General features: G+C 40.3%; 1 protein-coding gene across 1 annotated transcript in view; it reads right to left on the reverse strand.

Moving 5' to 3' along the window:
• Positions 1–13908, reverse strand: part of LOC120059287 (msx2-interacting protein-like) — a 41303-nt gene that overhangs the window by 22415 nt on the left and 4980 nt on the right. The window contains exons 3-4 of the mRNA XM_039008223.1: positions 9085–9225; positions 8620–8940 (exon numbers count right to left, since the gene is read on the reverse strand). Of these exons, the coding sequence (XP_038864151.1) occupies positions 8620–8940; positions 9085–9225 (462 nt within the window). The remainder of the gene's footprint in view (positions 1–8619; positions 8941–9084; positions 9226–13908) is intronic.

Raw genomic sequence — 13908 nt, forward strand, 5'->3', positions numbered from 1 at the left:
TACATTTTACAGACAGTATATTTTACATTAGTTATCTTGTTGTTTCAAGTCCCACACTTCAGCTCCACTCAACCCCTCCCATCTATCTCTTAACACCATCCATTTTTTATGTATATTTGCCATATATTGTTCAACTGTGCTGTGATGTTTCACAAAATTTCTGAACCTTTCTATTCTCATAGCTTCTACAAATTGTAAATGTAACAATTATTGCTAAAAGTATTATATTATTGATCAATTGACTATGACTTTCCAAAAGACTCAGCAGTGCTATTTGCAGTTAGCTCCAGGTAAATTTTGCAATTTCTCAGCCATTCCTGTACCTGCGACCAAAAACAAGCTATATATGGACAGTACCAAAACAAATGATCTAATGATTCTTTCTCTTCGCGGCAAAATCTGCAGAGCTGGGATGGTTGTATCCCCCATATATAAAACATTCTATTGGCTGCAAGAATTTTGTAATAATAATTTAAATTGATACATTCTAAGTGTTGAATCCGGCATCATTTTGGTTATCAGTTCATAAACCATGTGCCATGGAATCGGTATATCAAAAATCTCTTCCCAACTATTTTACAATCTATATGGCACAGCTGTTTTTTTGTCCTTAAATGAAACTGGTATACTTTTTTATTCATCACAATTTTCTTTAACCAATTTTGGTCTTTAATGCAGGGCCGACAGACAAGTTCCTTACTTTTCCCCCTTCCACTTGCCTCTTCAATTTTTGCGGTAAGGCTGGAATTAGTTGGTTGTAATTTTGGTTAGAGCAGACATTTGCATATATTTTGTGTGACATAACTCCAGCAGTCCTATTTATGATATAATTTGCAAAGATTATACCTTTTCTTTTTTTCAGAAAATAATGTTTTTTTTTATCAATTAGTATATGAGTCTAACCATAATATTTGTTTTATTATTTATTCTGTCATTTCTGGTGGATTAAACTGGAATTGCAACAAACTCTATATGACTTGCTTTAAAAATAGCAATATTTTGGAGATAATTTCATTTTCAAATAACCGAAAGTGAGAGGTTGTAATCTGAATAAATGGAAAAAGGCCATTCTTGAACATGCGGTGAGACATACTTACTAATCTGCTAGAGAGCCACTTCAGATTTAATTATAACTTTTATATGACTGAATCCTTTAGTGAGAGGTCTAATGCTTTAATATTTTATCATTTGTCGTCCAAATTCATATTCATTACATAAAAAGGCCCGTTTAATTTTGTGTGGCTTGCCGTTCCAAATAAAATTGAATATTTTTGCTCATATAATAAAATACAAAAACAGGTCACTAGGTGTAGGCAAGGCCATAAGTAAATAGGTAAACTGGGATATGACTAAAGAGTTAAATCAGGGTGATTTTTCCACAAATAGCAAGATCTTATCTATTTTTGCAAACTTTCTATTAACATTTATTGTAGTGAGATCATTTCTTTCTTTCGGGATATGAATACAGAGTATGTCCACATCACCGTCAGACCATTTTATTATTAAAACTACACGGTAATGTAATGTCTGTTTCATATCTGCAAGTAGTTAAAACACTGTCAATTCCAATTTAAGCGCCATCTGTTGAGTACCTGGTCCAGAAGATCTGAGCGCTCATTTCAGCGGCCCATTTACAGTGCATTCGGAAAGTATTCAGACCCCTTGACTTTTTCCAAATGTTGTTACTTTACAGCCTTATTCTAAAATGGATTAAATTATTTATTTATTTTCATCCTCATCAATCTACACACAATACCCCATAATGACAAAGCAAAAACTGGTTTGACATTTTTGCTAATATATAAAAAAATGTAAACTGATATATCACATTTACATAGGTATTCAGACCCTTTACTCAGTACTTTGTTGAAGCACCTTTGACAGTAATTACAGCCTAGAGTCTTCTTGGGTATGACGTTACAAGCTTGGCACACCTGTTTTGGGGGAGTTTCTCCCATTCTTCTCTGCAGATCATCTCAAGCTCTGACAGGTTCATATTTCCCTCGATCCTGACTAGTCTCCCAGTCCCTGCTGCTGAAAAACATCCCTCACAGCATGATGCTGCCACAAACATTTTTCACCGTAGGGATGGTGCCAGGTTCCCCCCAGACGTGATACTTGGCATTCTGGCCAAAGAGATCAATCTTGGTTTCATTTGACCAGATACTCTTGTTTCTCATGGCCTGTCCTTTAAGTGCCTTTTGGCAAACTCCAAGCGGGCTGTCACGTGCATTTTGCTGAGGAGAGGCTTCCGTCTGGCCACTCTACCATAAAGGCCTGATTGATGGAGTGCTGCAGAGATGGTTGTCCTTCTGGAAGGTTCTCCCATCTCCCCAGAGGAATTCAGGAGCTCTGTCAGAGTGACCATTGGGTTCTTGGTCACCTCCCTGAACAAAGCCCTGGTCCCCCGATTGCTCAGTTTGACCGGGCAATCAAACTTCTTCCAATTAAGAATGATGGAAGCCAATGTGCTCTTGGGGAACATCAATGCTGCTGAAATGTTTTGGTACCCTTCCCCAGATCTTTGCCTCGACAAAATCCTGTCTCGGAGCTCAACGGACAATTGCTTCGACCTCATGGCTTGGTTTTTACTCTGACATGCACTGTCAACTGTGGGACCTTATATACAGTTGAAGTCGGATGTTTACATACACCTCAGCCAAATACATTTAAACTCAGTTTTTCACAATTCCTGACATTTAATCCTAGTAAAAATTCCCTGTCTTAGGTCAGTCAGGATCACCACTTTATTTTAAGAATGTGAAATGTCAGAATAATAGTAGAGAGAATTATTTATTTCAGCTTTTATTACTTTCATCACATTCCCAGTGGGTCAGAAGTTTACATACACACAATTAGTATTTGGTAGCATTGCCTTTAAATTGTTTAACTTGGTTCAAAGGTTTTGGGTAGCCTTCCACAAGCTTCCCACAATAAGTTGGGTGAATTTCGGCCCATTCCTCCTGACAGAGCTGATGTAACTAAGTCCGCTTTTTAGGCCTCCTTGTTCGCACACGCTTTTTCAGTTCTGCCCAAAAACATTCTATGGGATAGAGGTCAAGGCTTTGTGATGGCCACTCCAATACCTTGACTTTGTTGTCCTGAAGCCATTTTGCCACAACTTTGGAAGTATGCTTGGGGTCATTGTTCATTTGGAAGACCCATTTGCAACCAAGCTTTAACTTCCTGACTGATGTCTTGAGATGTTGCTTCAATATATCCACATAATTTTCCTGCCTCATGATGCCATCTATTTTGTGTAGTGCACCAGTCCCTCCTGCAGCAAAGCACCCCCACAACATGATGCTGCCACCCCCGTGCTTCACGGTTGGGATGGTGTTCTTCGGCTTTCAAGCATCCCCCTTTTCCTCCAAACATAATGATGGTCATTATGGCCAAACAGTTCTAGTTTTGTTTCATCAGACCAGAGGACATTTCTCCAAAAAGTACGACCTTTGTCCCCATGTGCAGTTGCAAACCATAGTCTGGCTTTTCTATGGAGGTTTTGGAGCAGTGGCTTCTTCCTTGCAGAGCGGCCTTTCAGGTTATGTCGATATAGGACTATTTTTACTGTGGATATAGATACTTTTGTACCTGTTTCCTCCAGCATCTTCACAAGGTCCTTTGCTGTTGATCTGGGATTGATTTGCACTTTTAACACCAAAGTACGTTCATCTCTAAGATACAGAACGTGTCTCCTTCCTTAGCGGTATGACGGCTGCGTGGTCCCATGGTGTTTATACTTGCGTACTATTGTTTGTACAGATGAACGTGGTACCTTCAGGCATTTGGAAATTGCTCCCAAGGATGAACCAGACTTGTGGAGGTCTACAATTTATTTTCTGAGGTCTTGGCTGATTTCTTTTGATTTTCCCATGATGTCAAGCAAAGATGCACTGAGTTTGAAGGTAGGCCTTGAAATACATCCACAGGTACACCTCCAATTGACTCAAATGATGTCAATTAGCCTATCAGAAGCTTCTAAAGCCATGACATCATTTTCTGGAATTTTCCAAGCTGTTTAAAGGCACAGTCAACTTACTGTATGTAAACTTCTGACCCACTGGAATAGTGATACAGTGAATTATAAGTGAAATAATCTGTCTGTAAACAATTGCTGGAAAAATGTGTTGTGTCATGCGCAAAGTAGATGTCCTAACCATACTGGCCAAAACTTTCGTTTTTTAACAAGACATTTGTGGAGTGGTTGAAAAACTAGTTTTAATGACTCCAACCTAAGTGTATGTAAACTTCCGATTTCAACTGTAGGTCCCACAGGTGTGTGCCTTTCCAAATGATGTCCAATCAATTGAATTTACCACAGGTGGACTCCAATCAAATTGTAGAAACATCTCAAGGATGATCAATGGAAACAGGATGCACCTGAGCTCAATTTCGAGTCTCATAGCAAATGGTCTGAATACCTGTGTAAAAAAAAAAAGTCAACTGTTTTCGCTTCGTCATTATTGTGTGTAGATTGAAGAGGATTTAGAAAAATAAAATAAATTTTAGAATAAGGCTGTAACGTAACAAAACGTGAAAAAGTTAAGTGGTCTGAATACTACCCGAATGCACTGTACTTTCTGCTATGACCTGTAATCCTGTCTCCAAGATGGCGTAGCAGTTCAGACGTCTTTGTCTTCGTCTTGTCATGTCCCGTGTATATATCTTTTTTTCTTCCTATGTATATATTTCGTATATATTTTTTTATATTTCAACCTCAGTTTCAACATACTCTCCTGCAACCCGCCTCACCCTATGTGGTATGGATCTGCTATTTTCTATACTTTTCTAACCGAGACCCCTAACAGAAGCTAGCCAGCTAACTAGCTACTAGCTAATAGTCAGTTAGCCATGGCTAGTGGTCATCAGCTAACCTTAGCCTGGTCAACTCCTGCCAGTCTGCACAGCGTGTTTCAACCCAGAGCATACCGGACTGCTCTTTCTCCACATATCAGGATTCATACCACAAGCTCTGAACCTTTTCACCTGGATCACTGTGATGTAGAGGTTAATCTAGGCCCTGCAGTGCCTAGCTCCACTCCCATTCCCCAGGCACTCTCATTTGTTGACTTCTGTAACCGTAAAAGCCTTGGTTTCATGCATGTTAACATTAGAAGCCTCCTCCCTAAGTTTGTTTTACTCACTGCTTTAGCACACGCTGCCAACCCGGATGTCCTAGCCGTGTCTGAATCCTGACTTAGGAAGGTCACCAAAAATCCTGACATTTCCATCCCTAACTATAACATTTTCCGACAAGATAGAACTGCCAAAGGGGGCGGAGTGGCAATCTACTGCAGAAACAGCCTGCAGAGTTCTGTCATAATATCCAGGTCTGTGCCCAAACAATTCGAGCTTCTACTTCTAAAAATCCACCTTTCCAGAAACAAGTCTCTCACCGTTACTGCTTGTTATAGACCACCTTCTGCCCCAGCTGTGCCCTGGAGACTATATGTGAATCGATTGCCCCCCATCCATCTTCAGAGCTCGTACTGTTAGGTGACCTAAACTGGGACATGCTTAACACCCCGGCTGTCCTACAATCTAAGCTAAATGCTCTCAATCTCACACAAATTATCAATTATCAACCAGGTACAACCCCAAATCTGTAAACACGGGCACCCTCATAGATGTCATCCTGACCTCCAAATACACCTCTGCTGTCTTCAACCAGGATCTCAGCGATCACTGCCTTATTGCCTGCGTCCGTAATGGGTCTGCGGTCAAACGACCACCCCTCATCACTGTCAAACACTTCAGCGAGCAGGCCTTTCTAATCGACCTGGCCCGGGTATCCTGGAAGGATACTGACCTCATTCCGTCAGTAGAGGATGCCTGGTTATTCATTAAAAGTGCTTTCCTCACCATCTTAAATAAGCATGCCCCATTCAAAAAATGTACAACCAGGAACAGATATAGCCCCTGGTTCACTCCAGACCTGACTGCCATTGACCAGCACAAAAACATCCTGTGGCGTAATGCATTAGCATTGAATAGCCCCTGCGATATGCAACTTTTCAGGGAAGTTAGGAACCAATATACACAGGCAGTTAGGAAAGCAACGGATAGCTTTTTCAAAAAGAAATTTGCATCCTGTAGCACAAACTCTAAAAAGTTCTGGGACACTATAAAGTCCATGGAGAATAAGAGCACCTCCTCACAGCTGCCCACTGCACTGAGGCTAGGAAGCACTGTCACCACCGATAAATCGACGATAATTGGGAATTTCAATAAGCATTTTTCTACGGCTGGCCATACTTTCCACCTGGCTACCCCTACCCCAGTCAACAACCCTGCACCCCCCCACAGCAACTTGCCCAAACCTCACCCATTTCTCCTTCACCCAAATCCAGATAGCTGATGTTCTGAAAGAGTTGCAAAATCTGGACCCCTACAAATCAGCTGGGCTAGACAATCTGGACCCTCTCTATCTAAAATTATCCGCCGCAATTGTTGCAACCCCTATTACTAGCCTGTACAACCTCACTTTCGTATCGTCCGAGATCCCCAAAGATTGGAAAGCTGCCGCGGTCATCCCCCTCTTCAAAGGGGAACACTCTAGACCAGAACTGTTACAGACCTATATCTATCCTACCCTGACTTTCTAAGGTCTTTGAAAGCCAAATTAACAAACAGATCACAGACTATTTCGAATCCCACCGTACCTTCTCTGCTATGCAATCTGGTTTCTGAGCTGGTCATGGGTGCACCTCAGCCACACTCAAGGTCCTAAACAATATCATAACTGCCATCGATAAAAGACATTACTATGCAGCCGTATTCGTCGACCTGGCCAAGGCTTCGACTCTGTCAATCACCACATTCTTATCAGCAGACTCAACAGCCTTGTTTTCTCAAATGACTGCCTCGCCTGGTTCACCAACTACTTCTCAGACAGAGTTCAGTGTGTCAAATCGGAGGGCCTGTTGTCCGGAGCTCTCGCAGCCTCTATGGGGTGCCACAGGGTTCAATTCTCGGGCCGACTCTTTTCTCTGTATACATCAATGATGTCGCTCTTGCTCTGGTGATTCTCTAATCCACCTCTATGCAGACGACACCATTCTGTATACTTCTGGCCCTTCTTTGGACACTGTTAACTAACCTCCAGACGAGCTTCAATGCCATACAACTCTCCTTCCGTGGCCTTCAACTGCTCTTAAATGCAAGTAAAACTAAATGTATGCTCTTCAACCGATCGCTGCCCACACCTGCCCGCCCGTCCAGCATCACTACTCTGGAAGGTTCTGACTTAGAATATGTGGACAATTACAAATACCTAGGTGTCTGGTTAGACTGTAAACTCTCCTTCCAGACTCACATTAAGCATCTCCAATCCAAAATTAAATCTAGAATCAGCTTCCTATTTCACAACAAAGCATCCTTCACTCATGCTGCCAAACATACCCTCGTAAAACTGACTATCCTACAGATCCTTCACTTCGGCGATGTCATTTATAAAATATCCTCCAACACTCTACTCAGCAAATTGGATGCAGTCTATCACAGTGCCATCCGTTTTGTCACCAAAGCCCCATATACTACCCACCACTGCAACCTGTATGCTCTCGTTGGCTGGCCCTCGCTTAATATTCGTCGCCAAACCCACTGGCTCCAGGTCATCTATAAGTCTTTGCTAGGTAAAGCCCCGCCTTATCTCAGCTCACTGGTCACCATAGCAGCACCCACCCGCAGTACACGCTCGAGCAGGTATATTTCACTGGTCACCCCCAAAGCCAATTCCTCGTTTGGCCGCCTTTCCTTCCAGTTCTCTGCTGCCAATGACTGGAACGAATTGCAAAAATCACTGAAGCTGGAGACTCATATCTCCTTCACTAACTTTAAGCACCAGCTGTCAGAGCAGCTCACAGATCACCTGTACATAGCCCATCTGTAAATAGCCCATCCAACTACCTCATCCCCATACTGTTTTTTTTCTCCTTTCCACCCCAGTATCTCTACTTGCACATTCATCTTCTGCACATATATCACTCCAGTGTTAAATTGCTAAATTGTAATTACTTCGCCACTATGGCCTATTTATTGCCTTACCTCCCTTATCTTACCTCATTTGCACACACTGTACATAAACTTATTTTCTATTGTGTTATTGACTGTATGTTTGTTTATTCCATGTGTAACTCTGTGTTGTTGTTTGTGTTGCACTGCTTTGCTTTATCTTGGCCAGGTCACAGTTGTAAATGAGAACTTGTTCTCAACTAGCCTACCTGGTTAAATAAAGGTGAAATAAAAAAAATAAAAAAGAGCGTGCAAAGCTGTCATCAAGTCAAAGGGTGGGTACTTTGAAGAATCTCAAATATAAAATATATTTTGATTTGTTTAACACTTTTTGTTTACTACATGATTCCATATGTGTTATTTCATAGTTTTGATGTCTTCACTATTATTCTACACTGTTGAAAATAGTAAAAATAAAGAAAAACCCTTGAATGAGTAGGTGTCCAAACTTTTGACTGGTACTGTATATATTTTTACTTTTTTGACCAATCACAAGTGGAGCGCCTCCTCTAATGGACGAGCCGCTACTGAGAGACACTATATGATAAACTACAGGGGACAGAATGCATGACAGTGAAACTGATGAGTACTCGCTCTACCTACCTGCCACTGGTGCTGCTGCTGGTGCTGCTGACAGAGTTGGAACTGGAGGAACGGCTGCGAGAGCCGGAGCCACTGTGGGAGCGGGGAGGCCAGGATGCTGGACTCGCCAACCTTTGTGGAGAGAGGTTACGTGAATGTGAAGAGTGTGGAGACCGGCTGCGACTGTCGTGGTAAGATCGATCTCCACGTCGACCCCGCTCTTCTTGGTACAGATCCCTGTGAACTATGCTGCCCAGTATAAAGGGTTCTCTGGCACGAGTATCATATTGAGGCTCTGGTTTATCAAAGTGGCTTGGGCTCCGGCTATGTGAACGATAATATCCCACACCAACCGATGAAGATCCTCCACTTCCTCCAGCCACAGCCCCAGCCCCACCACCTGTTCCACAGGCACTGACGCAAGTACCTACAACTCCTCCACCGACCCCTGCAGAGCCAGCCCCAACACCTCCACTGGCAGTGCCAGAGCCAGTGTTAAGCATTCTCTCCCTGGTATCTCTGTAATAGTCTGAGTCGTAGTGACGCTGCCGGTCAAAGCTACTGCCAGCACGCTCGTGATGTCCGTAGGCACTGTTATCATATGCTCGATCCCGACTTTCAGCAGTCCTGAGTGACAGGGAGAGGGATGGAAGGAGGAAATGGAGAGAGTGAGAGAGAGAGAGAGAGAGAGAGAAACGTTATGCTTTCTGACACTAATTAGTAGTCAACTAGAGCTTTACAAGGTGGTAAATAAAGGTGTCAGGCTATCAAATAACTAAGACAGCAGTCAAGTTGAGTGTTCAAAGGGTGTTTCTGTTTATTTGAGACTTAAAATATACAGTAAACATATAAATTGATATCATACTTTACTTATTAGATATTTGTAAACATTTCTCATTAATTCATATTGCTCATAATATTTTGCAGAATTTGTCACTTTTATGCAGATACTTTCTGATTTCTATCTAAATTAAATTGAACAACTACTAACTAGGCATGGCGATTAATCTTTCACTTGTTTGTGATTTTTTCCCCCTAGTATTTGACAAACATCCAAATCTTCTCAATTGGAAAATGTCATGAAAACTAGATAACGGGAGTAGATATTTTGGACATGGAATTACATGTGCTCGACAGAAAAGCAGAATGAAAAGAAAACTAGTTTCTATATAATTCTCATGACCCACACAATAGAGAGCACAACCGGATGTGGAAAAACAAGAGTCTGGAGACTTCAATGGATGCAGTGCAAAAACCTAACATTATTAAAAAATATATATATCCTATTCTGGACAGCCGTACATTAATGGTGCAGGATCAGACAGATCAAAGATGATGGTTAGCTCCAGTTTATATTTTGCAACCCTAATAACAATACAACAAATATTCTTGATGAGAAGCTATTTCAAAGTATGGAATCCATTCTTAAATGGAACTGAGGAGCATTTCAGGCACTAGACAAGTAGTTGATAGTTCAATAGTAATCTTAGTTCAATAGTAATCTACTGAGCTCGCATGTTAGCTTGTCATTAGGGATGTCCAGGATTAGATTTTGATATTATGATAACCCTAAAATATCGCAATTACACGGTATTCACTGTATTGTGCAATTAAGATCATAATGTTATTGCACAATTTGTTATGTTATATTTTAAGTAAATTCACAGGGGTAGCTGCTAGCTAGAAAGATACTGCGCTTATTCATAATAAGTATGTAATCAGTACAATGCAGAAGTTTCTGAGGATTATCCTGCAACTTGCTATCTAAAGTAGAAAATCACCAGACCTCCTAACTGGTAGCTTGTCAAGGTGTGACAGCCTTCATCTATGTCGGAATGGCCTAAAACACCAATCGAAAGATTTTAGGTACACTGAAATTGATTGATATGCTCTGCTCTGATAAATTACTACAATTCTATTCATTAGTTATGTTCTTATAGCAGGTACACCACCACCTCAATAAGGAGGCAGTTGGGGTCCATAAAAAATGCATGAGTTAGCGAAGTGGTGAATTATCAACAAATATTTAAAAATAGTGTGAATTAAGGCAGAGGAATAAAAAAGCCCAATTCATGCCTACTTAAAAATGTAGCTTACACACTTAGATGATTAATTAACTTTTTCATACGTATGAGATTCATCTGTGACTTATTGAAACGCAGTTTAATTAAAAGGGGCTGGCGGTGTAACTTCTGCTTTGCTTGAGTCTATGAATCTCAAAGAAACCAAAGTATAACTAATATACAATCTAATTGAAATTATAAACTGGGTGATTCAAGCCCTGAATGCTGATTGGCTGACAGCCGTGGTATATCAGACCGTACACCACGGGTATGACAAAATATTTATTTTTATTGCTCTAATTACATTGGTAATTAACCAGTTTATAAAAGCATTAACCAGTTTATAAAAGCAATAAGGCACCTCTGGGGTTTGTGGTATAGGGCCAATATACCACGGCTAAGGACTGTATCCAGGCACTCCGTGTTGTGTCATGGAAAAGAACATCCCTTAGCCGTGGTATATTGGCCATAGACCACACCCCCTTGTGCCTGACACATAGCTAGCTGTAAAATGAAGCTTTACCATAATTTCCTTTCCGAATAAAGTGATGAGTATGACGGAAGTCTAAAAGATTGGTTAGTCACAATTAGAAAGTTTCAAAACCTAATGTTACTTTAAGAAGAATGGCCAATGGAGCATTTCCCGAATTGCAAAATACAATATAGTACTGCCTGTTCTCAAACTGGTGGAGTGGATCTTCCTTCAAAACAAAATAGATTTTTTGCGTAATTAAGTGACTTTTCAAAAATGTATCTATAAGAGATAGTTTGGATTGGAGTGTTTGCAAGTTGTTTTAGATACATTAAGTAGCTAAAAGGCTGGGAACCTAAAACATTTTCTGAATGAGGTTTAGCTATTAAGTAGCAAAATACATATGAAAACCATTCTGGGTGAAACAAAAACAGTCAACTTAAGTGGAAAAATAATTTATTTGCAATGAGCTATTACTTAACAATTGAGCCCACTAGCATTTTCTCTGTTAGCAAATACATACACATTTATGTTTTCAGGTAGATTTGCATGGCTGCACAATGACATGTTTGGACAATAGAGCTATATAGAGGACTCCTCTTTGTATCTGTGTCATTATACCATCTGTGATGGCATGTGCAGCACCATTGAGGCTCTTTATTTTGAAGTACTATATTTTCTTCTTCACGATTGGCTGATCCCTCCTGATGACATGGTTGGACATGACTCCAACAAGGTCACCATGAGGGATCAGTCAATTAAGTTGTAAGTCCCACCCAGTTGACTAAATTAAAATGGTGGAAGCTCTCAATGGCGCTGCCCATGCTAATAAAGCCTTATGGTCACTAGAGGCCTCTATCATTCTCTATGGCAGGGGTCCAACTGGTGGCTGGTTTTATATGCCCCCCCTAAGTTTCTGAGCAAATATTTGTATTTATTTATTATTGGACATAAAATACTTTAAAAACACCAGGAAATAAGCTCCAAGCGATTTTAAATGTTGAAAATGTGTTCCCAATTATTCCCAAGCATAACAGAGAAACTCGTGATCATATACAAATGCAAGCAAGATTTAAAATTATTATGTTTTAGTCAAATATCATATTACATCTTTTTGGGCTTCTTGCGGTCAATTTGCAGTCTACAAATTATTTGAAATTATGTTCCGGCCCCCTAACCATCCACTCAACAATAAAATCGGCCTGCAGCAAAATCTAGTTGATGATCCCTGCTCTATGGTTTGGACGCAAACTTTTGTGAACTCCTCCATGTAGATATTTGCAACTATGCTGTTTAGTCCAAATCTGGACAGAACCGCGTTAACCTATTTTGGGACTTTCTGAAAATTTTAATCTCAAATGTGTGTACAATGCCAGTGTCTCCATTGTCCTGACACTCATGGAATTTGAATTATTCATGAATCCTAAAATATTTCAACCTATTAAGGCAGGATTTTTATCTATAATTGTTTGTTACCATCACATGCTGTTATTGTATACAGCGAGCGGATTGCTAGCTAGCTACTGTAGTATAGGTGTGTTGCTGTCAAGTGCATGCACTGCCCATAGCCATAAGGAATAACGGTTCTTTGGCACTGACATATTTTTAGCTACTTTGTGGCTGCCAGTATCATGTAAAAACTGTGAGGTTAGTGTGAATATGTCATGCTACTTACAATATCAACAAAAAATTATAATAATTGCAGTTCTCTGATTTGACATGCAACATTGTAAATTGTGACAATTAGGGTTGCTGAAGCCAATGGATAATTTGGCTTTCAGTATAAATTCTACATCAGGAATCTGTTCCTGGACTTATCCTGCTCTTGGGCTCAGAAGAAACAGAACTTGACCACAAGTTTCCAAGGTTAGGCTACTAACGATCATGTAGCAAGACCAAATGAGAGACTAGCTATCTAAACATTGGCATAAACCCTTTAGTGGTGGCAAATCTGACAGTAAAATGTAATATACAATAGCAATTCAAATTGGGTTGAATATAATCAGATTTTGATTAACTGATACAACTATTAAATCTGACGTAATTGTTCATTGTTTAAAAAGCATTCAGAGGAGGTGCATGATTCCTTCTCTGTTTACCATGATCTGGCCTGTATCTACATTTTTTACTTTAATGTGAAAAATGCCTCAGCGAAGTGGTACTATTGACTAGGGAGAGCAGGGATTAGGAGCTGGGAAGTGGGCAGGGTAGGTTCAAGGTGAGGGGAGACAGCAGGTAAAAAGTCAAGAGTCTGCAAATAACAACAAGCAATTAAACAGTATGTTTAACAGCTACTTCTGTTAGTGAAAAATATGGAGAGAGACAGGGGTTCAAACTAGGGGTTAGAGAGAACAGCTAAAATACACAGGGCAGGATATACCAACCTTTTGAGACAGCGGTAACCCGACCTACAATTCCAAATACAATCTAGGGAGACAGAACTTTGTGAGCAAAAAAAGGAAAAACCATAGGGTGGGCATAAAAATGTATCAAAAACATTCTGGTAGGTTTATGTTCAAACAAAAGTCTTTGCAGCCAAGATAATAAATTATTCCAAGCAGATATTTGCAGTGCTAATTCCAAAAAGAGTCAATGTAAAAATATATCCACAGAGAAAAGCACACAGTATAGGTAGGTTTATGTTCAAAATAGTAATCCTCGTCAGTATGGCAGGAATCCTCACTTGCTTTGATCAGATAATCCAAAAATCAAATCCAATTGTAACAAGATTTTGCTGTGGTGGAAAATAGTCATAGGACTAAACTATCCTTTCAA

This window comes from Salvelinus namaycush, chromosome 14 (assembly GCF_016432855.1).
Source record: "Salvelinus namaycush isolate Seneca chromosome 14, SaNama_1.0, whole genome shotgun sequence".
Taxonomy (NCBI): Eukaryota; Metazoa; Chordata; class Actinopteri; order Salmoniformes; family Salmonidae; genus Salvelinus; species Salvelinus namaycush.